The sequence below is a fragment of the Carcharhinus amblyrhynchos genome, chromosome 29 (genome assembly GCF_965287045.1).
Source record: "Carcharhinus amblyrhynchos chromosome 29, sCarAmb.v2.hapA, whole genome shotgun sequence".
In the NCBI taxonomy this organism is placed as follows: domain Eukaryota; kingdom Metazoa; phylum Chordata; class Chondrichthyes; order Carcharhiniformes; family Carcharhinidae; genus Carcharhinus; species Carcharhinus amblyrhynchos.
The window spans coordinates 11951709-11977124 of NC_137352.1; the positions used below are offsets into that span (position 1 = coordinate 11951709).

The 25416-nt window shown below is 44.3% G+C and overlaps 1 protein-coding gene across 3 annotated transcripts in view; it reads right to left on the reverse strand.

The window, feature by feature from the left end:
• Positions 1-25416, reverse strand: part of alg9 (ALG9 alpha-1,2-mannosyltransferase) — a 236673-nt gene that overhangs the window by 87928 nt on the left and 123329 nt on the right. For all 3 annotated transcript variants that reach the window (XM_080214737.1, XM_080214736.1, XM_080214738.1), the window contains exon 14: positions 24170-24300. In XM_080214737.1, the coding sequence (XP_080070863.1) occupies positions 24170-24300 (131 nt within the window). The remainder of the gene's footprint in view (positions 1-24169; positions 24301-25416) is intronic.

Here is a 25416-nt window from a genome sequence, read left to right on the forward strand (position 1 = left end):
AGTAACTTCACCCTGGCTTGTCTCTTTCACTTGGAACCAAACTGTAAGCCATGTTTCTTTTTTTATGTGGTTTAAAAACCTCTTACCAACTGCAACATCCTTGGCACAGTGGTTAGCACTGCTGCCTCACAGGGCCAGAGACCCGGTTCAATTCCCGGCACTGTCCATGTGGAGTCTGCATGTTCTCCCAGTGACAGCGTGGGTTTCCTTTGGTTTTCTCCCACAGTCTGAAAGACGTGCTGGTTAGGTGCTTTGACCATACTAAATTCTCCCTCAGTGCACCCGAACAGGCGCCGGACTGTGGCTACTAGGGGATTTTCAGAGTAAATTCATTGCAGTATTAATGTAAGACTGTGACACTAATAAAATAAACTTCAATTTATATTTGAAGGCTTAAGATTTTACTATTTTCTTTGGAAATGTAGCTATATCAATTAACGTTATAGATATTGCCTTGTTAGGGTATGTATTGGACACAGAAAGATCGTTAGATGCGTATTTGATCACAATTTTGGTTTTTGGATCTAATAGCACTGGGGAGATGGTGATATAGTGGTATTGTCACTGGACAATTAATCCAGAGGCCAAGGGTAATGCTCTGGGGACCCGGGTTAGCCAATGCTAGATTCGAATCCCACCACAGCAGATGGTGAAATGTGAACTCAATATTAAAATAAAAATATGATGACCGTGAAGCCTTTGTCGTTAAAAACCCATCTGGTTCACTAACGTCCTCTAGGGAAGGAAATCTGCCGTCCTTACCTGGGCTGGCCTATATGTGACTCCAGAGCCTCAGCGATGTATTTGACTCTCAGCTGCCCTTTGAAATGGGCAAACAAGCCACAAGGCAACTTGGGATGGGCAACAAATGCTCGTCTTGCCAGCAATGCCCAGATCCCACGAAATAATTTTTTTAAAATTCAAAACTGGTATGAATTGGCCAGAATGCATCCATTTGGCCAGTCAATTAAAATAGATAAGATTAACATTAATTCATGCTCCGTGGCTTTCTGATGGAGAAAGGAAATAGCCGACCAACCAGGCAGAGTTCAGACTCCAGCCTGTATTGGGTTTGCCGGAGCATGGCAGAGCATTACATTTCTTCCTGGTAGATGAAGGAGAACACAGCTGGAGTTGCTGCTCCTTCACATTATACAATAACTTTAACCAGAACAGATAATAGATCTCCGACCTGCGATCTTCCATCAGAACTCTTAAATGCCACAGACATAAAGCACTAACTCTATCCTCCCCACTACCTCCCTGCTTCTCCCAGTCATTGCCAGTCCTACTGAGTAGACATTGAGTTTTACAGCACAGAAAGAGGCCCATCAGCCTATCTGCACCGATCATCAATCCAATTTTCCTGCACTCGGTCCATGGCCTTGTATACTATGCCATTTCAAGTGCTCCTCTAAATGCTTCTTAAATATTATGAGGGTTCACGCCTCTAATCACCCTTTCAGGCAGCAAGTTCCAGATTCCCACCACCTTCTGGGTTCCTCAAATCCCCTCCAAATCTCCTGCCCCTTACTTTAAATTTTTGCCCCCTGGATATTGACTCCTTGACTAAGAGGACGAGTTTCCATGCTTCCAGCAATGTTTGTTTTTATTTCAGATTTCCTGCACCTGTAGTATTTTACTCACGGTGTTGCAGGAGGACAAATGCGCTGTGGTGTCCTTTCACGTTTGAACTGGGACTGCTCACTTTCGAATTTCACATACACTCAGTCGCCTGCATGAGATGACGAGCAGAGACTGGCACCTGATGGAACATATTCCAGCCTTGGGTCAATGCCTTCAGCAGAGGCACAAGGGCAGAAAACTGATGGAAAGAGAAGGGAGGGCAACTTCTTAATTCCTTTTGCTATTCAAGGTGAATTGATGGAATTCAGATACAAAGCAGCCAGGATTTAGTAGGTTGGTGGAATAGGACTTGAGAGGGGACAATGATTCGAAATTCACGTACCGGGTGGCACAGTAACACAGTGGTTAACACTGCTGCTTCACAGCTCCAGGGATCTGGGTTCAATTTCCAACTTGGGTCACTGTCCCTGTGGCGTTTGCACATTTTCCCCACGTCTGCAGGGGTTTCCTCCCACAGTCCAAATATGTGCAGGTTAGGTTGATTGGCCATGCTAAAATTGTCCCTTGGTGTCCTGAGATGCGTAGGTTAGAGGGATCAGCAGGTCAATGTATAGGGATATGGGGGTAGGCCTGGGGGGGATTGTGGTCAGTGCAGACTCGATGGGCCTCTTTCTGCACTGTAGGGTTTTATGATTCTATAAAATTCCAACATGAAGATGACATCAAGAATTGAGAAATTTGACTTTATTTGGAACTAAATTTGTGTGACAAAGAGATACTTTCTCCAACAGTTTGGGGAATATTAACAATTGGTTTAGATATAAATGTTCAGTCAAATCCTTTAGTTCCGGGATGTTGTTACCCCCCCACGAAGGAAGGGAGAAACTTTCCCTAATCTTATTTCAGGGAAAAAACCCAATGGCACGTTGGCACAGTGGTTAGCACTGCTGCCTCACAGCACCAGGGACCCAGGTTTGATTCTGGCCTCTGACTGTGTGGAGTTTGCACTTTTTCCGTCGTGTCTATAGGTTTCCTCCAGGTACTCCGGTTACTTCCCACAGTCCAAAGAAGTGTGTGTTAGGCGGATTGGCCATGCTAAATTGCCCCTTAATGTCAGGGAGATTAGCAGGGTAAATACATGGGGTTACAGGGATAGGGCCTGAGTGGGACTGTTGTTGGAGCCTCTCTCTGCACCGTAGGGATTCTATGTTTTTGAGATTCTCTGAAACAATTGGATCGAATCCATGAATGGACAAGTTTAACATTCTTAATAAAAGGAAGGGGCTTGATGGCTATTTCTCATTTCAAACTTGATGGTCCTTCTCACGTCTTGACCATGAACTCTCTTGGGTAACACACAAGTTAGCACAAAGCCCATTACAGCCAGAAACCAGTCTGCACACTACCCTTTCTCTGCACACTTTAAAACACCATTCCGCTCATAAAGCTCTCGAGTAGATTTACATCTGAGTCTTAAATTCAATATGCAAAAACATTCCCCAATGCGATGATCATTGCAAAGTATCACTAAAACAAAATTTGCTTCTTTGTGTGGTCTTCCTATGTTTAGTGCTACTATTTATCATTTTGATGGCAGCATTGTGGCCCAGTGATTAGCACTGCTGTCTCACAGCCCTAGGAACCCAGGTTCGATTCCCAGCTTGGGTCACTGTCTGTGCGGAATCTGCATGTTCTCCCCGTGTCTGCCTGGATTTCCTCCTGGAGCTCCAGTTTCCTCCCACAGTCTGAAAGACTTGCTGGTTAGGTGCATTGACCAGGCTAAATTCTCCCAAAGCGTACCCGAACAGGTGCTGGAGTGTGGCGACTGGGGGATTTTCGTTGTAACTTCATTGCAGTGTTAATGTAAGTCTCATTGCGACACTAATAAATAAACTTTAAACTTAAACTTTTGTGCCCATATTAGGTCAAAACGTACAGCCAGCTAATCACTAGTCCGTTCACAAGATTTCTGTTGTGTATTACTTATGTATTCTCCTAAATGGCATTATATATTCAAAAGCACTTTTGAGACTTCACTCTTCCAGTGCAAGAAACCAAAGCAAATCAAAATTAAAAGGAAAATTGGCATTTTTAAGCTATCAGTTCTCCTTTATATTACAGCGGAATTGATTTCCTCAATGCATTTCCTCATCTGGAGCTGAATTCACCCTGTTCTTTCCACCCACAAGATAATCACCATCCACTTTTGCAACTCTGTGACTCCAGCTGTGTCTGTTCTCCAACAACAGCTCAACAAGGATGAATCTGTGTAAATGCCGCCAGTGCCATGGCCACTAGGGGCAAGAGCTGAAGCCAGTGGCATTTACACAACTGCTGATGGATGCAACCTTACGAGGCAAAGGGGATTTCAAGGCCAAATTGGCCTGCATCTCACAAAACATCAGAGTTAAAAACTTCCCCTTGAAAGGGATTATCGTAGAATCCTGATGGTGCAGAAAGGCCATTCAGTCCATCGAGTCCACGCTGACTCTCTGACAGAGTATCTTACCCAGGCCCTATCCCCGTCCTACCCCTGTAACCCCACCATCACTTCCCATGGCCAATCCATCTAACCTATACATTTCTGGGACTGTAGGAGGAAATCAGAGCACTCAGAAGAAACCCACACAGACACAGGGAGAACGTGCGTTTTGCTTCCATTCTAAGAATTTGGACAAAATCTGATACGAAATCGAAAGCTCAGAGGATTCAGCTGCAGAGTCTTACATTGGACCTCATGTTTGTTTGTTTATGCTTGGTGAAAATGTTGGAACTTGCTGTAAGTGGTAACCTGCAGACTTTGAGGAGGGATTGACCGCCACTGACAGTAATTATGCAGTTTGCAGAGGCTACACGTGTTGCTGATAGCCGCCTGGTTAACATAACAACAGACTCTGCCCACAGAGCATCATAGTGGGCTACAAGTGACAGGAGCAAGCACAGTTCACAGGAAATCTTGAGCACCACTTAGCACATCAAGTATACTTACAAAAAACAATGGTTACTGGTAAACCCTAGTGTCACATCCACAAAGGCCACAAATTAGCTGCTTCCTTCCTCCTCTGTTATTCTGTTGTAGCTACTTAGACCTCCTATAGATCCGTACCTTTTGCTTATTATCTAATTTCATCTGGCACCACCATCATTGTTGTTATTTCATCTCTGATTTATTATTATCACATGTATTGGGCTACAGTGAAAAGTGCTATTTCTTGTGCGCTATACAGACAAAGCATACTGAACATAGTACATAGAGAAGGAAATGAGACAATGCAGAATGTAGTCTTACAGTCATAGGCAGGGTGTAGAGAAAGATCAACTTAATATAACTTAACATAGAAAGCATCCTTTTTGGTTGTATGACAGCTTGGTATAGCTCCTGCTCTGCCCAAGACCACAAGGAATTACAAAAGGTCATGAATGTAGCCCAATCCATCATACAAACCAGCCTCCCATCCATTGATTGTGTCTACACTTCCCGCTGCCTTGGCAAAGCAGCCAGCATAATTAAGGACCCCACGCACCCCAGACATTCTCTAATCCACCTTCTTCCATCAGGGGAAAGATACAAAAGTTTGAAGTCATGTACCAACCAACTCAAAAACAGTTTCTTCCCCGCTGCTGTCAGACTTTTGAATGGACTTACCTTGCATTAAGCTGATCTTTCTCTACACCCTAGCTATGATAGTAACACTAGATTCTGCACTCTCTTGTTTCCTTCTCTATGAACGGTATGTTTTGTCTGTGTAGCATGCAAGAAACAATATTTTTCACTGTATGCTAATACATGTGGCAATAATAAATCAAATCAAAATCAAATCAAAAAGATAGGTCCATTCAAAATTTTGACAGCAGCAGGAAAGAAGCTGTTCTCGAGTCGATTGGTACGTGACCTCAGACTTTGGCAATGTCCTACTTTCACTGGATCATCAGGAGTGGGGTTGGTTTGCCCAAACAGTGATGGGTGAACCATCCAATCCGAGTCCAGGAATCCTGATGTGGACAGAGTGCATTTAAAGCGTGAGGTGTCTTTTTACTCTCTAGAAACTGGCGGGAGCATCTGAGGATGACGTGGCAGCACAATAGTTGGCACTACCTCCTCACAGCGCCAGGGACCCAGGTTCAATTCTGGCCTTGGGTGACTGTGTGGAGCTTGTGCGTTCTCCCCACGTCTGCGTGGGTTTCCTCTGGGTGCTCCGGTTTCCTCCCACAGTCCAATGGGTTAGGTTGGTCGGCCTTGCTAAATCGCCCCTTAGAGTCAGGGGGATTAGTCGGGCAATTTTGTGGGGATGGGGCCTGGGTGGGATTGTTGTCATTGCAAGCCAGGTGGGCCAAATGGCCACCTTCTCCGCTGTAGGAATTCTATGATTGCGTGACTCAGCAATGGATGCCCACTGTTGAGCAGGTGAGGATGTGCAGGAAAGCCCCCTTCACCCCTGAGAGAAAGGAACAGAATAATAGGCAGATGGCTGAGGATGTCTATACATCATAATCTTCACCTCCTGGATATGGGTCCAGCACCACAAATAGAACAGTGGCTTTACTTTCAGCGAATAAATGGAAATGACAGTTAAAGATCAAGATTTGCCATGATCACATTGAATAGTCAGGCTCAAGAGGCGATATGGTCTTTTCCCACTCCTGTTAAGACTTCAGCTGGACAGGAAGAACAAGAGTAATGTCTTATTTTCTCTATTTTATTTGCTATCTTAATACAACATTTCCTTGCACTCCGAATCCTCCCCTTTTCTTGCTTCACAGATTGTTCCTTAACCCTGGGAGGTCACTTTACCTTTTTAATCCATGGCTGTACCTGTACAAGACTGTTCCCTTCCTGTTGGCGAACACTTCAGTGGTCACAGGCATTCAGCCTCTGACCTTCGGGTAAGCATTCTCCAAGGTGGCCTTCACGACACACGACAGCGCAGAGTCGCTGAGCAGAGACTGATAGCCAAGTTCCGCACACATGAGGACGGTCTCAACAGGGATCTTGGGTTCATGTCGCACTATCTGTAACCCCCGTGACTTGCCTGGGTTTGCAAAACCTCACTTACTGTACTGTCTGGAGACAATACACATCTCTGTAACCTGTGATCAGTGCTCCTTCCACTCACATTGTCGGCCACTTTAGGACTTGAACAGCAGGTTAGGTGTAAAGATTCGCATTCTAAGCAGTAATCTGTAAACTGTCTGTGCTTTATATGCTCTGTCTGAGGCCAGAACTCTCCATTCACCTGACGAAGGGACAAACCCCAAAAGCGTGTGAGTTTACTATCAAATAAATCGGTTGGACTTAAACCTGGTGTTGTCAGACTTTTTACTGTGTTTACCCCAGTCCAACGCTGGCATATCCACATCATGTACCTGCTCATCCAGATGCACTCTCTGTGGTTCTGATCAATATGTAGACAAATTCTACTACTTGTACCATGATAGCACTTTCTTGCAGAATTCTGTAATCAAGGACAATGCCCCTTACTGGTCACTGTTTCAAAATAAGGGAAGACCACATATAGCAGAGATGAGTTGAATTTTTTTTCTCAGAGAGTCTGAGTCTTTGGAACTCTCTCTGATTTGATTGATTTATTATTGCCACATGTATTAGTATACAGTGAGAAGAATTGTTTCTTGTGTGCTATACGGACAAAGCATACCATTCATAGAGAAGGAAAGGAGAGAGTGTTACAGTCATCGCCAGGGTGTAGAAAAAGGTCAACTTAATGCCAACTCTTCCTTCATTCAGTCTTGGTAAGCCAGGGGTTGTAAGGTTATTGGGAGTAGGCAGAATACAGATGTGAGATTACTATGAGGCAGCATAGCGGCACTGTGGTTAGCGCTGCTGCCATACAGCACCAGGGACCCAGGTTCGATTCTTGGCCTGGGTCACTGTTTGTGTGGAGTTTGCGTGTTCTCCTGGTATCTGCATGGGTTTCCACCGGGTGCTCGGTTTCCTCCACAGTCCAAGGATGTGTAGATTAGGTTGATTGGCCATGCTAAATTCTCCCTCAGCGTTCCCGAACAGATGCCAGAGTGTGACAACCAGGGGATTTTCACAGTAACTTCATTGCAGTGTTAATGTAAGCCTACTTGTGACTAATAAATAAACTTTAGCTTTAACTATATCAGATCAGCCATGATCTAATTAAATGGCGGAGCAGACTCGAGGGGCTGATTGGCCAGTTTCTGCTCCTTGTTCACATGTAACTGGATTGACTGGGTCAAAACTGCCTTTGGAAAACCGGAGCAAAGATCCTGCAGGAATGAGGACTTAGGCTGCCAATGAAAATCTTCATAAACCAAATAATGGTCTATATATCTCTGCAATATGAAATTAAGCCATAGATCTGCTGTCGCCATCACGTCAAGAGATTTGGTCATTTCCCTTTGTGCTGTCTTGACATGTCATTGTCACCAAGTGGCTGGATTGCTGCCTAACCCAGATGTCCCTGATCACTTCAATATAACTGGAACTGATGCCACAATTGAAAAGGTGCAGCAGCTGCCTCACAGCGCCAGGAAACTGGGTTCAATTCCGGCTTTGGGTGATTGACCGTGTTTGCATGGGTCTCCTCTGGGTGCTCCGGTTTCCTCCCACACTCCAAAGATATGCAGGTTAGACGGATTGGCCATGCTAAATTGTCCCTTAAATGTCCCATGATGTGTAGGTTAGGGGTATTAGTGGGTTACAGGGATGGGGTGGGCCAGGGTAAGTTGCTCGGTCAGAGAGTCAGTGCAGACCCAATGAGCTGAATGGCCTCCTTTTGCACTGCAGGGATTCTACGAATGTAGATATAAACTGATATGCATTGCCTTCTATCCTATGGGCCAAGTGAGGCGCTGACGTCTTCTGTTGTTCAGCAGACCATATCAAGATAAAATTACGTGTAATTGCATAGATCACAGATTGTCATATAGCTCCTGATTCTTACTGGACAAGTATGGAGATGGAGCATTTTTACTGTAACATTTACATTTGCACATTTATTCTCAATGTAAAATTAATCAAATGACTGTGTACTATGTGCAGATGGCAATTCTGTCCAATAAGTGAAGGTAAAACAAAGGGATAACTATTGTACAATGAAGGCTGTTCACAAAGCTCCAGGGAGCTTCCACTTTATTGTATACACGCCATCCACACCTGCAAAATAAATGAGCCGTCCATGGTGTCAAGGACAGCCGTGTCCCAGTGGCCATCAGCGCGGACAGAATGTTATGGCAGCGACTTAACCCTTTAAAGGCCTGCAGCAGTCCTTCTATGCAGCATCTGTGAAAGTGAGTCAGTCAGAGCAGCGAGGGGTCGGCACAGAATTGTAGAATGCTCTTTAATCCCACCGCCTGCTAATAAAGACGAGACCATTTTCACTTGATGCCGTTTTTCAGTCGAGCAGTTGGCAGACTCAGAATATCTGGTCTCAGCTGGGAGGTACGGCCCATGGGCGATCAGAGGAGGGTATACAAGAAGTGGCGGATACCCTTAGGGTCTGGCAGGTGCTCTGGGCCAGTGTGAGGGGGGGAAAAGAGTAGCTGCGCCAATTTGGAGATGGGAGGGGCACACCTAGATTCCTCTTGCTATTTTACGTGTCCAAGGTACACACCGAGATGGTCTGTAGCTTGAGAATATTTTTTCGATTGCCTTATAGAATGTTGTGTTGATCAGAGGTGAGGGGGAGAAAGTTGACTTGTTGTTCAACTTGTTTCTTTGTAAAAGATCTCCTAATGCCCACACCCCCGAGTCCCCCACCCTCTCCTTTCTTGAAGGCATCATCTTCTCTCAAAGTCTGGATCCAAAGATGCCAGTAGCTTTATAGTGTCTTACTCAAATGGTGATCTTCTAAAGTGCTGCCTAGATAGTTACTGTCAAAGGTCTGTTTGTTAGATCAGTCTATGTATCCCTTCTCTGCAGACATGGCATAGAAGCAGCCTTTAGTTTTAAATTCTCCTTACACTTGCCATCACTCTGGATGAAAAAAGAAACCTGTGTTTATGTTATGCCTTTCCAAACCACAGACCAAAGCACAGCCAATGAAATACATGTTGAAGTGTCGCCACTTTTGTAATATTGGCAAGGCGACAGCCTCTTTGTGCACAGCAAGCTCCCGCAGTAGCTGTGTGATAATGATGAAATGATCTGGTTTGCTGGTGTTGATTGCAGGGTAAATATTGGCCAGGGTACCAGGGCGAACTCCCTTGACCTTCTTCAAAACAATACCACGGAATCTTTTACCCCCACCTGACATGGTAGAGGGGACCACAGTTGCACAGAATCATAGAACCCCTACAGGGCAGAAGGAGGCCACTGAGCCTGCAGCGACAACAATCCCACCCAAGCCCTATTCCCGCAACCCCACACATTTACCCTGCTAATCCCCCTGACACTAGGGGTCAATTTAGCATGGCCAGTCCACCTAAGTTTAATGTCCTGTCTGAAATCCATTAAGATTGGAGGATCCTCTGGCCTGTGTAATTTGGTATTGTAGCAGCAAAGTCTTTCCACACCAGTCCATCAGGGGATGAGCATTTTTCCTATTTCTGTGATCTGCCACAACAACCTCCACTTTCATTGGAACTAATTGCTTTTTGCTGTTAAAAATTTACCATTTATAAACGATGGCAAGTAATCTAAATCACTCGTGTGATTTATTACATTGGAAAATTATATAAGGGTGAGGTGGTGTAGGACAGTCAACACAGATTTCAACTGACACAGCGACAAACCATTTGCAGATAAGCTCACTGGGCTAAGGATGATGATGTAACGGCAAGAAAATAGCCAGTTTAATTTCTGTCATTGAATTTTCGCTCGATACTTCCAGCATTTAAATCACAACACTCGGAACCTTGGTTGGAGTTAAACAACAAAGAACAGTACAGTACAGGAACAGGCCCTTCAGCCCACCAAGCACGTGCTGACACATGACACTTTTCTAAATTAAAGACCTTTTGCCTCTACGTGGTCCATATCCCTCTATTTCCTGCCTGTTCATGTATCTGTCAAGATGCCTCTTAAATGTTGCTATTGTATCTGCTTCTACCACTTCCTCTGGCAGCGCATTCCAGGCACTTTTACACCACCCGCCCCCCTCCCCCAGCCCCTAGTGTAGAAACCTTGCCTCTCACATCCCCTTTAAACTTTCCCCCTTTTATCTTAAACCTAAGTCCTGTAATAATTGACATTTCTACCCTGGGAAAGAGAATCCGACTATCCATTCCTTTTGTTAATTTTGTAAACTTCTCTTAGGTCACCCCCTCAGCTTCCAACGTTCAAATGAAAACAAATCAAGTTTGGCCAATCGCTCCTCATAGTTAATACCCTCCAAACCAGACAACATCCTGGTAAATCTTTTCTGTTCCCTCTCCAAAGCTTCCAAATCTTTCTAGTAATGTGGCAACCAGTTTTGTATGCAATATTCCAGATGTGGCCTAACTAAAGTTCTATACAGCTGCAACATGACTTGCCAATTTGTATATCCTACGCCCCGACTGATGAAGCAAGCATGCCATATACCTTCTTGACAACCTTATTCACTTGCGTTGCCACTTTCAGGGAATTATGGACCTGTACACCTAGATCTGTCTGTATGCTAACGCTTCTAAGGGTTCTGTCATTTAGTGTATACTTTCCTGCTGCATTAAACTTTCCAAAATGCATCACCTCGCATTTGTCTGGGTTAACTTCCATCTGACATTTCTCCGCCCAGGTCTTCAGTCTATCTATATCCTGCTGTACCCTCTGGCAATCCTCCTTGCCATCTGCAGTTCCCCCAATGAGCTTGGGCACAGAGAATTGTTAAAGGACAAAATTCAGTGCAGGACATCATTCTGAGGCAGGTTACACGAGTAATATGAGATATAGCATGTGATAATGCGATAGGTAAGGGAAGCACAACAACTTATTATAGCATCGTAGAATCCCTACAGTGCAAAAGGAAGCCTTTCAGCCCATTGAACTTGCCCCGATAACAATCCCACTTAAGTCCTACCCAATAATCCCATGTATTTATCTTGCTAATCTCCTTGACATTAAATGAACATGGCCAATCAATCTAACTCGCACATCTCTGACTGTGGGAGGGAACTGGAGCACCCGGAGGAAACCCACCCAGACACACAGTAAAGTTATTTATTAGTCACAAGTAAGGCTTGTATTAACACTGCAGTGAAGTTGCTGTGAAATTCACAGGGGAGAGCATGCAATCTCCACACAGGCAATGACCTGAGGCTAGAATTAAACCTGAGTCCCTGGCACTGAGAGGCAGCAGTGGTAACCACTGTGCCAACATACCGACTTTAACTAATGGTTAGCAAAGCTCTTTACAACTAGGGTTTTCCTAGTGTCTTGTCTGTACCTCTTATAAGACACTGATAGAGGTCGATTGCTATGATTAATCAGCAACTTAGAAGGTGAACAAAATGATTCTTGACCATCAATTCCTGTACTGGGAACTTTGCCACCTCCCTCTCTCCCCACCTTAGAGCATGATCACATTTCATCAAAATGTTCAATTGTACCAAAACCAAATATCTTAAATCCTCCAGTTTAACTTGATGTCAAATGCCAGAACTTATACTGTGCAGAAATGTCACAAATACCTAGAGGTTTGTGACAGTGCACCAAAACTAAAATGGGTATAAAATTGTCCTTCACCTCCTCGGTACAGGTGCGAGAATGAAAAGGGAAGGAGTTAGAACTCACCTAGAGCTCCAGATTGTTGTCCGAGGACCCTTAGTAAAAAAAAAACACACTTATCTAGATATCTGGCAAAGACAGAATTGGGGACAGTTGCGATCACCTCTCCAAAGCTGAGATAGACAGAAGCTTTTTCCCAGGGTGGAAGAGTCAATTACTAGGGGGCACAGGTTTAAGATGCGTGGGGTAATGTTTAAAGATGATGTATGAGGCAAGTTTTTTTTTACACAGAGTGTGGTGGGTAACTGGAACTCGCTGCAGGGGGAGGTGGTACAAGCAGATATGATAGTGACTTTGAAGGGTGGTCTGGACAAATACATGAATAGGATGGAAATAGAGGGATATGGTCTCTGGAAGGGTAGGGAGTTTCAGTTCAGGTGGGTAGCATGGCCATTGCAGGCTTGGAGGGCTGAAGGACCTGTTCCTGTGCCTGTAATTTTCTTTGGTCTTCTTGATTGTCCAATTCTACTGTTCAGTATCCCTGAGAGTAGTCACATTGTGAGATGGGGTAGGGATTGGGGGTAAGGTGGGAGGATTGCTGCCACCACTCACTGGATTCAACCTCAACACAAAGTCAGAAAAAACAAAGCAAGAAAGATGAAAGTTCAGCTAAACCTCCAAAAAGAGCAACGGGCATGAACCCGGGGTCAACATGAAGTTCAATGGAGAAGCTCCAATTCCACCATAACAATCTGACTGTATCTGATGATACATTTACATCCATCCCAGCCTCCGGAAACACCTAAACCCCCAACCTAGCAGCCCCCTCCACCTAATGCACACATTCAACAATCACCTCCCCCCAGCCACCTAAAATATGACAGAAGCAGACCATGATCCTGTTTTCCTTTGATCTCCCCACCCCCCCCGACTCCCCCTACTCTTTCTCTTCTGCCACACGGGGATATCCCCCCATTCACCACCGCACACAAGAAAAAACTAACACAAATAATATCATATAAGAAGAAAAAAGCCCAGGAGACAAGAAGACAACAAGCCACAAGTTAAGGGCAAAGCATCACAGGGGGCAACAAGGGTTGGAGATGAGCCGAAAGAAAAGTGGCAGAGCACAAAGAAAAGGGGACATGTCCTCTCTCTGTCTGACCCCAAAACTCACTCTGCACATGACTCAATACTGAGGATAAGAAATTGGATTTAATTGGCGTCGCACCTATACGTACACACCAGGTGCAATGCTGAGAATGCTGGAACTCATTTCACTTCAAAGAAACCTTAATCAGCAATTAATTTACCCACGGACCTCAATTCCCAATTCAGCTCCTTCCCTGCTGCCATCAAACTTTTGAATGGACCTTGCATTAAGTTGATCTTTCTCTATACCCTAGCTTTGACTGTAACACGGCATTCTGCACTCTCTCATTTCCTTCTCTGTGAACGTATGCTTTGCCTGTATAGAGCGCAAGAAACAATATTTTTCACTGTATGGTAATACATGTGGCAATAATAAATCAAATTAAATCCATTATGCCGATGCTATGATTATAAGGCCCACCAATGCCTTTACTTTCTCAAAAGACTAAGGAAATTTGGCACAGCCACTACGACTCTCACCAACCTTTAAAGATACACCATAGAAAGCATCCTTTCCAGATGTATCACAGCTTTGTAAGGCTCCTGCTCCGATCAGGACCACAAGAAACTACAAAGGGTTGTGAATGAAGCCCAGTCCATCACGCAAACCAGCCTTCCATCCATGGACTCTGTCTACAAATTCTGCTGCCTCAGAAAAGCAGCCAACATAATCAAGGAACCCACACACCCTGGACATTCTCTCTTCCATCTTCTTCAGTCGGGAAAAGACGGCGATCATGTACCATCCGTCTCAAGAACACCCTCTGTGTAAAAAACTTGCCTTGTACATCTCCTTTAAACATTGCCCCTTGCACCTTAAAGCGATGCTTCCTACTAATTGACTCTTGATTCCAATGGCCCCCCCAGTTTAATAGTCAATCCCTTCCCCATCGATCTCCAATATATGTTTAGAAGTAACAAACAAACATCCTCAAAGAGAATGAAGATTGAAGCACAATTCTTTTCATGCTACTTTGGATTTTCTCCCAAGTTTCTTGCATCATTGTTGTGGAGATCAGTCTCTATTTCCTGCAGCCTCCAGGATAATCCTGTAAGGTTCTCAGAGTTCCGTATTTGAGGAGTAGTAGAGTTGCTGCCAGCAGCAAGAATATCAGTTTAATTTCCTGTCTAAACTGCAATGAAAAACCTCAGGACTGCAATGATTTAAACAGATCAAGGATATACAGGTAGACTTTGAAAGTCATGTGCAAATGGAATCACTGATTTGAGTTATAGCCCAGAGTGCGGAGCAACATGAAATTTTTAAAGAACTGTGCGAGAGAAAATTAGAAGAATAAATGGCTCGGTGTCAGGAAGCTTGGGTTCATTGAGTCCCGACAGTGCAGAAGAGGCCATTTGGCCCATCAAGTGTACACCAACTCTCTGACAGAGTATCTTACCCAGGCCCACTGCCTCTGCCCTACAGCCGTGACTCCACACTCATTTCTCATGGCTAATCCATCTAACCTACATGTTGATCCACAAGGAACTCTTCCAGTGCGGATAATAAAAATATAACAAAACCTACTCCAACTTATAAATCAATGAAAAGGTTTAATAAAGAAACTTCATTACTCCAATGTTCTAATTTATACTTTTTTAGCTGGTCAGCTCATCATCACATCATTCTATTATTGGTTACATGGTTTACTAGGTCAGCTGAGCTTTACAGTTGGTTACCATTGGTCACATTACAACAAATAGAATGTAACCGGTGATAACACTACACGTTGTAAAAGTCTTTAAATTCTAGGAGGAAGAGAAAAGAAAGGAGGATGGCACAGTGGTTAGCACTGCTTCACAGTGCCAGGGACCCAAGTTCAGTTGGCTTGGGTCACTGTGTGGAATCTGCACGTTTCTTCTGGGTGCTCCAGTTTCCTCCCACAGTCCGAAAGATGTGCTGGTTTGGTGCACCGGCCACACCAAATTCTCCCTCAGTGTACCCAAAGAGGTGCCAGAGTGTGGCACCTAGGGGATTTTCACAGTAACTTCATTGCAGTGTTAATATAAGCCTACTTATGACACTAATAAATAAAATTAAGCTTAAAAATTGGGGAGTCAAAGGGCTCTATGTTTGAAACAGCTATACACAGTAGGATTTGTCAACATGTGAGAAGAGAATAAGTAGGTTGATTCTTTGGCTATGATTGCTGACGCTCCAGAACTGTCTTGACTCTCCAGGACTTAAAGATTAATCACCTAGGTGCTGGAGTGAGCACCCCTAGAAATGGTTTTCTTGGGAAGATTTTCACTTGTAAAAATATTGGAGATAATGATCAACAAAAGGCTGGTTAAGGGCAGCAGGTCATGTGATAAGATCTCGAGGAATACGTCCAAAGTTGGTACACCCAAGACAGATGTGAAGATGGAAGCTAATTAAGTACCTTTTGAACAATCAAAACAAAATGGCAGGGGGGAGAGAATAAAAACAGCTGAAGATTGGTCAAATATGTTAAAGACCAGTCGCAAGAGCTTTCTTATGAGAAGATACCAACCAAAAAACAAACAAAATATACCCCTTAAGATAAAAGTAAAATACGGCGGATGCTGGAATCTGAAATAAAAGCAGAAAATCTCAACAGGTCTGACAGCATCTGTGGGGAGAGAATAGAGTCAACATTTCAAGGCTGGGTGACCCTTCGCCAGAGCTATACTATGAGGGTCAGGGGGTTGAGCGGGTGGGGGAGGGGGGGGTCTACAATTGGACAAAGGAAATGTAAATGAAGGAGACGGAGAAAGGTGCTAAACGTGTCCATTGAGTGATCAGAATATGCAAATGGCAGAACAGAGATACAGACTGTTGAGGGACGGCTTGAGGAATGTGGCAGTTGCCTTGAAAGGGTCGAGTTGGGTGGGGGGGTGGGGGTGATGATGAAGGAAAAGATGGAGAGCGAGAAGTGGAAAAATGGAAGTGAGAATGAAGGGTGATAAAAATGGATGAATGAGACAAAAGAAGAAATGAAATAAAATAAATGGAAATTGAAAGTGGAGGGATGCTCTGAATTTGTATACCCATTGCTGTCAGCGGGATCAAAAGTCTCACTGGGAGGGAAACGGTTTCCCTAGGTGCATCCAACCTTTGAATGCTGGTGGCAATAGCATCTAGATTGGAACACTAAGTTTGGTTTGGCAACAAGTAGCTTGAACCCCACCAAGCCCTCATCCCACCCTGCTGAGGTAGGCCTGAGCAATTGTTGTGACTTTAGGGCGATGGAATGGGCATGAAACTGGCACACCTGCAGTTAAGCTTTGTTAGCCTTGTTGGGTTTGACAGAGTAGATGCTGAGAGATTGTTTTCCTTTGTGGGGAATCTAGAACCAGGGGGCAAAATTTCAAAATAAGCGGGAAGTCTTTGGAGGCAGAAGTCCCTTCACCAAAGTCAATACAGTCTCCCAGTTGAAAGCTAGGTGCAGAACACTCTTTTTCTCTCAGAAGGTGTTTGGAATTCTATTCCCCAAAAAGCAATGGTCACCGTAAATACCAAAGCCTGAGTTAGGCAGATTTTTGATTGACAAGAGAATCTAGGATTATGTGGATAGGCAAGAATGTGAAGTTAAGGCCACAATCGGACCAGTCCTAATTTATTGAATGGTGGAACAAACTGGAGGGGCCAAATGGCCTATTTCTTAGGTTCTTATATAGCACTTTTCATGACCTTAAGAAATCCCAAAGTGCTTTCAAGCTAATACAATAGTATAGTCACTGTCTTAATGCAGGAAAAAGTGCACATTTAACACTATTCCCTCAATCAATGGAATCGGATTCACTGGGATTAGTTCGATAATACATCCTGATTACAAGATCAGTTCTGAACTCACCAGTTAAGCTGAAATGAGGTGAAAGAAATTGAGAGTATTGTGCTGACGTCTCATGATTTTCTTATTTGTATAACTGCATTATTTTAATTTTTGTTGACGGAAATGTGCTAAGTATCAAGTAACTCATGGCGCACACACGCACTCTGTGATCTGGTGATGCGGCCACAGGAGCTAAATGACGTCACCGGATCATGCAGCAAGGCTTGTCTCAGGACTCTGCTGCATCAAACACCTCCTGTCAGATCAGACAGCTGTGCTGGAGTCAGCAAGAGCGAGCGACAAACACACATGGGTTTAACTGACTGTACTGTCGTCAGGAACTGGAGGAAGATTCTGCTTACAGCTATTATGAAACCCGATGGGGCTCTGTGCCCCATCCAGACTGGGTTAATGAACTGCCCTCCTTGTATTTCCCTCTGAGTACTACAGTGGCCTTTCCAGAGAGAGTCAGATTAGTCATATACGTAGAATTGAACTTTTAAGAGCTGAGGGCAAGAAAACCCAAACGTTCAAAATCACCACCGGAGCTCTTTATTGCTGCATACTTTAACCCAAAGCACTAACCTTTCTTTCTCTTACTTACGTTTGCAAGATGACACTCTCTGTCCCTCTCTAGTTGCTCTGGAGGTTTAGTTTTTTTTTTAAGTTTATTTGTTTAGTGTCACAAGTAGGCTTACATTGACACTGCAATGAAGTTACTGCGAAAATCCCCTAGTCACCACACTCTGGCGCCAGCTCGGGTACACTGAGGGAGAAGTTAGCTTGGCCAATGCACCTAACCAGCACGACTTTCGGACTGTGAGAAGAAACCGGAGCATCCGGAGGAAACCCACGCAGATACAGGGAGAATGTGCAGACTCCACGCAGTGACCCAAGCTGGGAATCGAACCTGGGTCCCTGGTGCTGAGGCAGCAGTGCTGATCGCTGTGCCACTGTGCCGCCCCATGTATTGTGTTGGACTTCTCGTAATTACTCGTACAGATTGGTAAACTAGTTCAGAAGGTGTTACAAGTCGCTGAATTCAACCTCAGAAGTCGCCACAGTAGGATTTGAACTCTCAATCTCTGAATTGCTTGTCCACTGTAACACGGTCACGTACTACCCCAACCTACTGGATGGGGTGGCATGGTGGCACAGAGGTTAGGTCTGTTGGTCCTTCTCAGCGCCAGGGACCCAGGTTCAATTCGGGCCTCGGTCTGTTCTCCTTGTGTCTGTGTGGGTTTCCTCCGAGTGCTCCGGTTTTCTCCCACAGTCCAAAGGTGTGCAGGTTAGGATAGATTGGCCAGGCTAAATTGCTCCCTAATGTCCCAAGATGAGTTAGTTTCAGGTAGGTGTAAGGAGTGCCTTAAAGGAGGTGGTGGGGGAAGAATATTTAAGGACAGAATTCCAAAACTTAGGATCAGGCAGCTGCATATAATCAATTCCTCTGCGATCCTTATACCTGCTCTGAATTAGGATCTTTCCTATGTTGTTCTCGATTGTATAACTAGAACTGGGAATGTTTGTGTCAACAGTGTCTGCCCTTCCACCACATAGCCGTTAGCCCAAACCACACACTTTAGAAAATATTGTTGTGATCCCAGCTGATGTTACGACTGGGCAGGTCAGATCCCCGGGCAGAACCTGACTTGATAGATCTTAATTTTAATTTTTCTTTAGAAACTAGGAAGGGCAGTCACTGAACCCATTCACAGGTCTCTGCTGATGAGCTTTGAATAAAAGAAGACATATATTAAACTTCAATGCTCATGGTGAGTATGCAATACATGCAAACTAACAGACAAACTGTGATCAGGTACCCCCACTCCAAAAACAGATGCCACCAAAGCAGATTCTGTGGATTTCTCATCAATCTCCCCAGGCACTTGTCACATCGCAAGCCAATTGGTCTCACTGAAACAGTGCTTTTCCCATAAGGCCTTTCAACTTTCACACTTGAAGAATTGCCTTGGAATTCTCCCCAAATGATGCTTTCACTTAGGATGCGCTCAATAAGGATCCGCTTCCAGGTTTTTAAGCTCCCTTCTGATTTTTTTTTCATGTGCATTTAGCTTCACCTTCCATGCATGTACCCTCGCAGACATTCGGCTGTGCTAAGCAGAACACCGCTGCTCCAAAGGTCTGGAAGTAGGGAATCACCAACCTTCAGCTGCCTCAGCAACTTTCTGGCTTCTCTCAAGTCCACTATTCTCCAAATTGACGCCCCACACCCCTGCCCCTTTAATTCAGAGTCTTTTCTGCTGCTTACTTTTAATTTTACTTACCAGGACCTGTCTCTGTATCCCTGTCTTTGTCCTTTGATGGGACTGTCTTCTAAGGACCTCTTTCTGTCTCACTCCCTGGTTTGGGACTACCTTTTTCTTTGCTTTGTGACCTGCTCCTTTGGACACTCTCTTCAAAATGACACTCCTCTCTCAGGACACCTGATGTTCTTTTCGCACTGTTTCACTTGCTTCCTCGCGCATAGTGCGATAGTGCACAGAACCAGTTCCCAGCTAAAAAGAAATAACAAAAGCACACACGCGCAGAGCTTTTTGCTGGTCGTTAGACAGTGAAAGTAGACCAACTGCGGCCATTCTCTTCTGGCACAAGCATAGAACCTGAAGATCATAAAAAAGAAAGGCGATGCATATATGGGCAATCCACACCACAGATTTCCCATTGACTGCATCCCACGCTGCCGGGAATTCTACAGCAGGGATGCACTATTGACGGAAACTAGAATATCCCGCCAGTGTGAACAGCCAGCCTTGGTGTTTTGATGAGGAATACTCCACCAAGGTCAAAAAAGACACTTCATTTTTTTCCCCCCTCCAAAGGTAGTCTTCCCTCTGACTAAGGCCTATTGTGTAGCGGTCGATGCTCCTTGTTTTAGTTGCTGAGTGAGTACAAGAGTTCTCCCTGTCTCTGTGTGGGTTTCCTCCGGGTGCTCCGGTTTTCTCCCACTATGCGGGTTAGGGTGATTGGCCATGCTAATTTGCCCCTTAATGTCAGGGGGGCAAGCAGGGTTAATATGTGGGGCTACGGGGATAGGGCTTGGGTGGGATTGTGTTGATGCAGACTTGATGGGCTGAATGGCCTCCTTCTGCACTGTAGGGATTCTATAATATCCAATCAATATAAAGCACAATCAAACAAAAGGAAGTTAACTGGGAAAAACTAAAGGCAGAATAAATCTGCTAGTTTACATTTCACGATCACTTAATCATTAAGTATGAAATTTAGCATAAAACAGGACTGCTTCTGTTTGTGCTGAACCTAGACCCCAATTCCACATGTCTATTTGTACTGACTAGCATTGATTGCAGATGACCATCTCTCCAATGCTGTTTGCCCTTCATGAAGATGACATCAACAGAAATGGAATGGCCATCAATGGAAAAAGATAGAAGGGGCAGAAGGAGACATTGGGAAAAAGATGGTTAGGTGACATAGTAGTTAGAAGGTTGTCAGTTCAAGACCCCACTCCATCAACTTGAGCACAAATCCTCAGATTGTTAATCCAGCGCAGTACTGAGGTGTGCTGCACTGTCAAAAGTGACATCTTTCAGATGAGCCGTTAAACCAAGATATCTGCTCTCTAGGGTGAACGACTGAATGCGTGGACAATCCACACCACATATCCCTGGAGACGTCATCACATGACTTGCCCCCACACTGCAGCCATTAATCACATTGGCCAACACATCCATCTTTGTGACGTACTATCTTCCTATCCAACTGGAAAGCAAAATCACTACCCAATCGGATGGTGTTTGACTGTCAGCTAAACATCACCGCCTCATTTCAATATTTTTTGGTAAGGAGAAATGTTCAAACAAAATGATTTAAAAAACCCCAATTTTTTTTTAAATGTCCCAATGATCTTTCTCCAGGATTGTCCCGCAGCGTCCAGGAAATAGATTTTGAATTTCGAGACTCCAGGCCAATCCTGGAGAGTTGGCAGCCCTCTCTCTGGTGGATGTAAACAACAATATTGCGCTACCCTTGGGGGAAGTGCCCTGCTGAGGCAGACATCACTGATAAACAGCTTAAATACTCTTTTATTCATATTCCTCACTGTGTTCAAAATGGCCACTGTTGAATTTCCTACACCAGTTACTAGACTTCAGATGAATGCTTGAATGCCTTTGGAGTACCCCATAGCGCCTAAATAAATGTAAGACTTGCTTTTTCTTCTATCTGAAACAGGACGGAGGCTGAAGAATAGACGCAGGTAGCAGCATCAGGTGAGGAGAAACGGGAATATGTAGTCAACAAGAATGTACAACTTCAATCTGTATTCCCAGCAGAGGTCAGTATAGAGATATGCATGCAGTACACGCCAGTGGTACGATCTTAGTCACCTTTAATCTGAACTGAATTTTTATTTCTCATTAAAACTCATCATATTTGAATTAAGCACTCTACCTTTGCAGTTTCCTGACACGAGGTACCCAGCAGCTTAACAGGATTACAGTTCACTGAAGAAATGCTCAACTTTCCACCACATCTGTGTTGATTTATATTTTCCATCAGTTCACAATACGCATTGCCAATCACGGCTTTGACTGAATCCCCTGCAGAATTCCTGCACGATCCTCTGGGTTCGGGGTTCTCCAATTCACACAGAGGTTCTACTAAAGGGCAGCATGGTGGCACAGTTGGTTGGCTGCTGCTGCCTCACAGTGCCCAGGGACCTAGGTTCAATTCTGGCCTTGGGTGCCTGTCTCTGTGGAGTTTGCACGTTCTCCTTGTGTCTGCTTGAGTTTCCTCCGGATGCTCCAGTTTCCTCCCACAGTCCAAAGATGTGCAGGTTAAGTGGATTGGCCATGTTAAATTGCCCCTTAGTGTCTCATGATGTGCAGGTTAGGGGCGTTAGCGGGGTAAATACATGGGGGTAGGGCCTGGATGGAAGAGTTCAGTACAGGCCCAATGGGCTGAATGGCCTCCTTCTGCACTGTTGGGAATCTAATCTGGAATTGCCGTTCCATAGATGCCTCCTTCTCAAGGTCAGGATTTGCATCAATTATTTCAAAGCAGCTTTCTCCAGAGCATCAACTGCAAAATCAGCTGAGGTCTTTCACCGTTAAGGCAACAGTGCTCATCGTAAAGACCAGCGCCCACATTGTAGCCAGCTCCTCTTTTACCTCTCGCCCTGTCAAGTATTGCTGGGTTTCGAGAGGCTGTAGCTTTGTGCTTCACCCTCTCCTCACACTGTTCTCCTTTGAAACAAAGCTGGTAAATATTAGAACCGACCTCATTGGGATCGCCAATCTCCAACACCACACAATTAAAGTTAGAAGTTCACCCTGTGAGATATAATGGATGAGGTATTTTGCAATGCAGTACACTGCACTAAAGCACCCTGGGAGACATTGTTAACCCATTGTTTATGCAATTGTTCTTGACAGTACAGGAGAAAGGTTGTTTTTGGCATGCCGTCCTGTTAGTAGTGAAAGTGTGGCAAAACATGGAAACATACATGGAAAAAAGAAGCAGCAGTAGACCATTCAGCCCTTCGAGACTGATCCTATTCTTTTTGAGCATCAAATTCACTATCCTGATCCCTCCATCCCCCTATATCCCTTGACCCCTTTATCTCTAACAGCTATATCTAATTCCTTCTTGAAATTGCATAACATTTTGGTCTCAACTATTTGCTGTGGTAGTGAATTCCACAGATTTGCCACTCTCAGCGGGAAGAAATTCCTCCTCACCTCAGTCCTAAAAGATTTACCCCTTAACAACAACTCTGAGTTCTGGACTCCCCCATGCTTCTAGAATATAGACAGCAGAGTTACTGGACAGTAAATTGGGAGCACCCACCTGAAAACCAATCAGGATTACCAACAATGAAGCAAGCCAAAGCAATTTTAACATATATCTAAGTATCTTAACTCATTTTGAGGCAACAACAGTCAGAATTTGCTAGCAGTTTCGTCAACAGTACCTTCCAAAACCACATCCTCTACCATCTAGAAACACAAGAGCAGCAGATGCATGACAATACAATCACTTGCAAGCTCTCCTCCAAGCCACACATCCCTCCTGAATTCTTTTTTATTCAGTCTTGGGACATGGGCATCACTAGCCAGTCAACATTTATTGCCCATCCCTAGTTACCCTTGTCAGGGGCAGTTGAGAGCTGACTGCATTGCTGTGGCTCTGGAGTTAAATGTAGGCCAGACTGGATACGGACAGCAGATTTCCTTCCCTAAAGGACACCAGTGAACCAGATGGATTTTTCCGACAATCAACACTGGTTTCATGGCCATCCGTGGATTCTTAATTCCAGATTTTTTGTTAAATTGAATTCAAATTCCAGCACCCGCCATGGCAGGATTCAAACCCGGGTCCCCAGAACATCAGCTGAGTTTCTGGATTAATAGTCTAGTGATAATACCGCGAGGTCATTGCCTGTCCAAATATAGCACCATCCCTTCACTGCCGCTGGGTCAAAATCCAGGATCTCCCTCCCCAGCAGCACTATGGGTAGTACCTACACCACAGGCATTGCAGCAGTTCAAGGCGGCGGCTCACCACCACCATCTCAGGGGCAATTAGGATTGGGCAATGAACGCTGGCCGAGCCAAAATCCCACGAAAGAATAAAAGGAATGTATAAATGTTCATCAGGCTTACAGATGTAAGATAGTAGGTGTAAAAACAAGAGACTTGGAAACCACAATATACTTCTGTTGCTTTGTTTCAGGATGAGTGATCTGTAATTGCTCAGAAACTACATTTTCACTGCCTCTGGGGATTAGTGTTCCAAATCTGAGAGTTGGACAACAGATTGCACAACATATAAAAATGTAAAAGACCACGCCAAATCTCACATGATGTCAAGTGAAATTGCCTTGCCTACTTATTGTGGTCTCAACTATGCCAGGAAAAACAGTTGCATAGAAACAGAAAGTCACCATTTGTTGTGTCAAATTTCCATTGGTGAGAGGCCCCTTTGCATAACGGCTTAGTAGTTTCAAAGAACATCAGCTCACCTGCTGACATCCAAGAAGGGTTTGTACGCTATGATCATCCAATCTTCTTTGTTTGCGGAATACCTTGGTTCACGTGGAGTTTCTGTCTCTCTGTCGAGGTCAACCAAGTAGTGGCACTGTTTGATGTCAACCTGAAAAGATCAAGTTGAAATACACTATAGTAATTGTCAACATTAGTGGATAAATTCAACTTGCCTGTGGTCCCAGCACTGAGCTGCAGCTGAACGAAGTTTAGGAAGTCATTGCTAAGAGTGTTTTATAGCCACCTCTAAAATCTGTGTGTGGAATGGATGAACTTGCTTATAATATTGAAGCAATTCATTATTGAATGTACTACTTCAAACCCATTTTATGGCACCCTATTCAAAGAATATGATTAATTATAAATATCTAGCTCTCTCACCAGCAAGTAATATATCTGTGAATCAGAAAGTTGCAGTTTCTAGTTCCACCCCACGATGATAGCACACAATTTAGATCAACTCTTCTGATCAGGGCTAATGGAGTGCTGCATTGACAGAAACACCACTTTGAGTGGGACAATAAACCAAAGCACCACTGGCCTGTTTATAGCTAGGTGGCAAATTGTGTCTGGTGACACTTTGACATACTGCAGCCAAAAGGCCTCTTCTCTTCATTAACTGTTCTTGTAAGTGGACACTTACTTGTATGTCCAGCACAGAACTGAACTGCAGGGAGTTCCAAAGCATTGAAGACAGTATGGAGGGAATGAAAAAAATTGGAGAAAAAAGGGAGAAGGATAAGACATTCTGGATTTTAGAGTCAAAGAGATCAACAGCACAGAAAAAGGCCCTTTGGCCCATCGGGTCTGTGCTGGTCAAAGACAAATCACCCAACTGTTCTAAAGCCATTTCCCAGCACTTTGTCCATAGTCTTATACACTTTGGCAACATAAGTACACATCTAAATAATTCTTAGATGTTATTTTCTTCCCGTTTTCTCTCTGCGTTAACTTGCACAGGGTCAGTGGTGCTCAAATTCATAGAATATACATGCAGAAGGAGGCCATTCGGCCCATCAAATCTGTGCCTATCACAATCCCACCCAGGCCCTATTCCCGTAACCCCTACTTACCCTGCTAATCTCCTTGACACTGGGATTAATTTAGCATGGCCAATCAAAGAACAAAGAACAAAACAGCACAGGAAACAGGCCCTTTGGCCCAACGAGCCCACGCCGCCATTTTAACATTATGAATCCCCTCTCCACCCATGACCCTTGTCTAT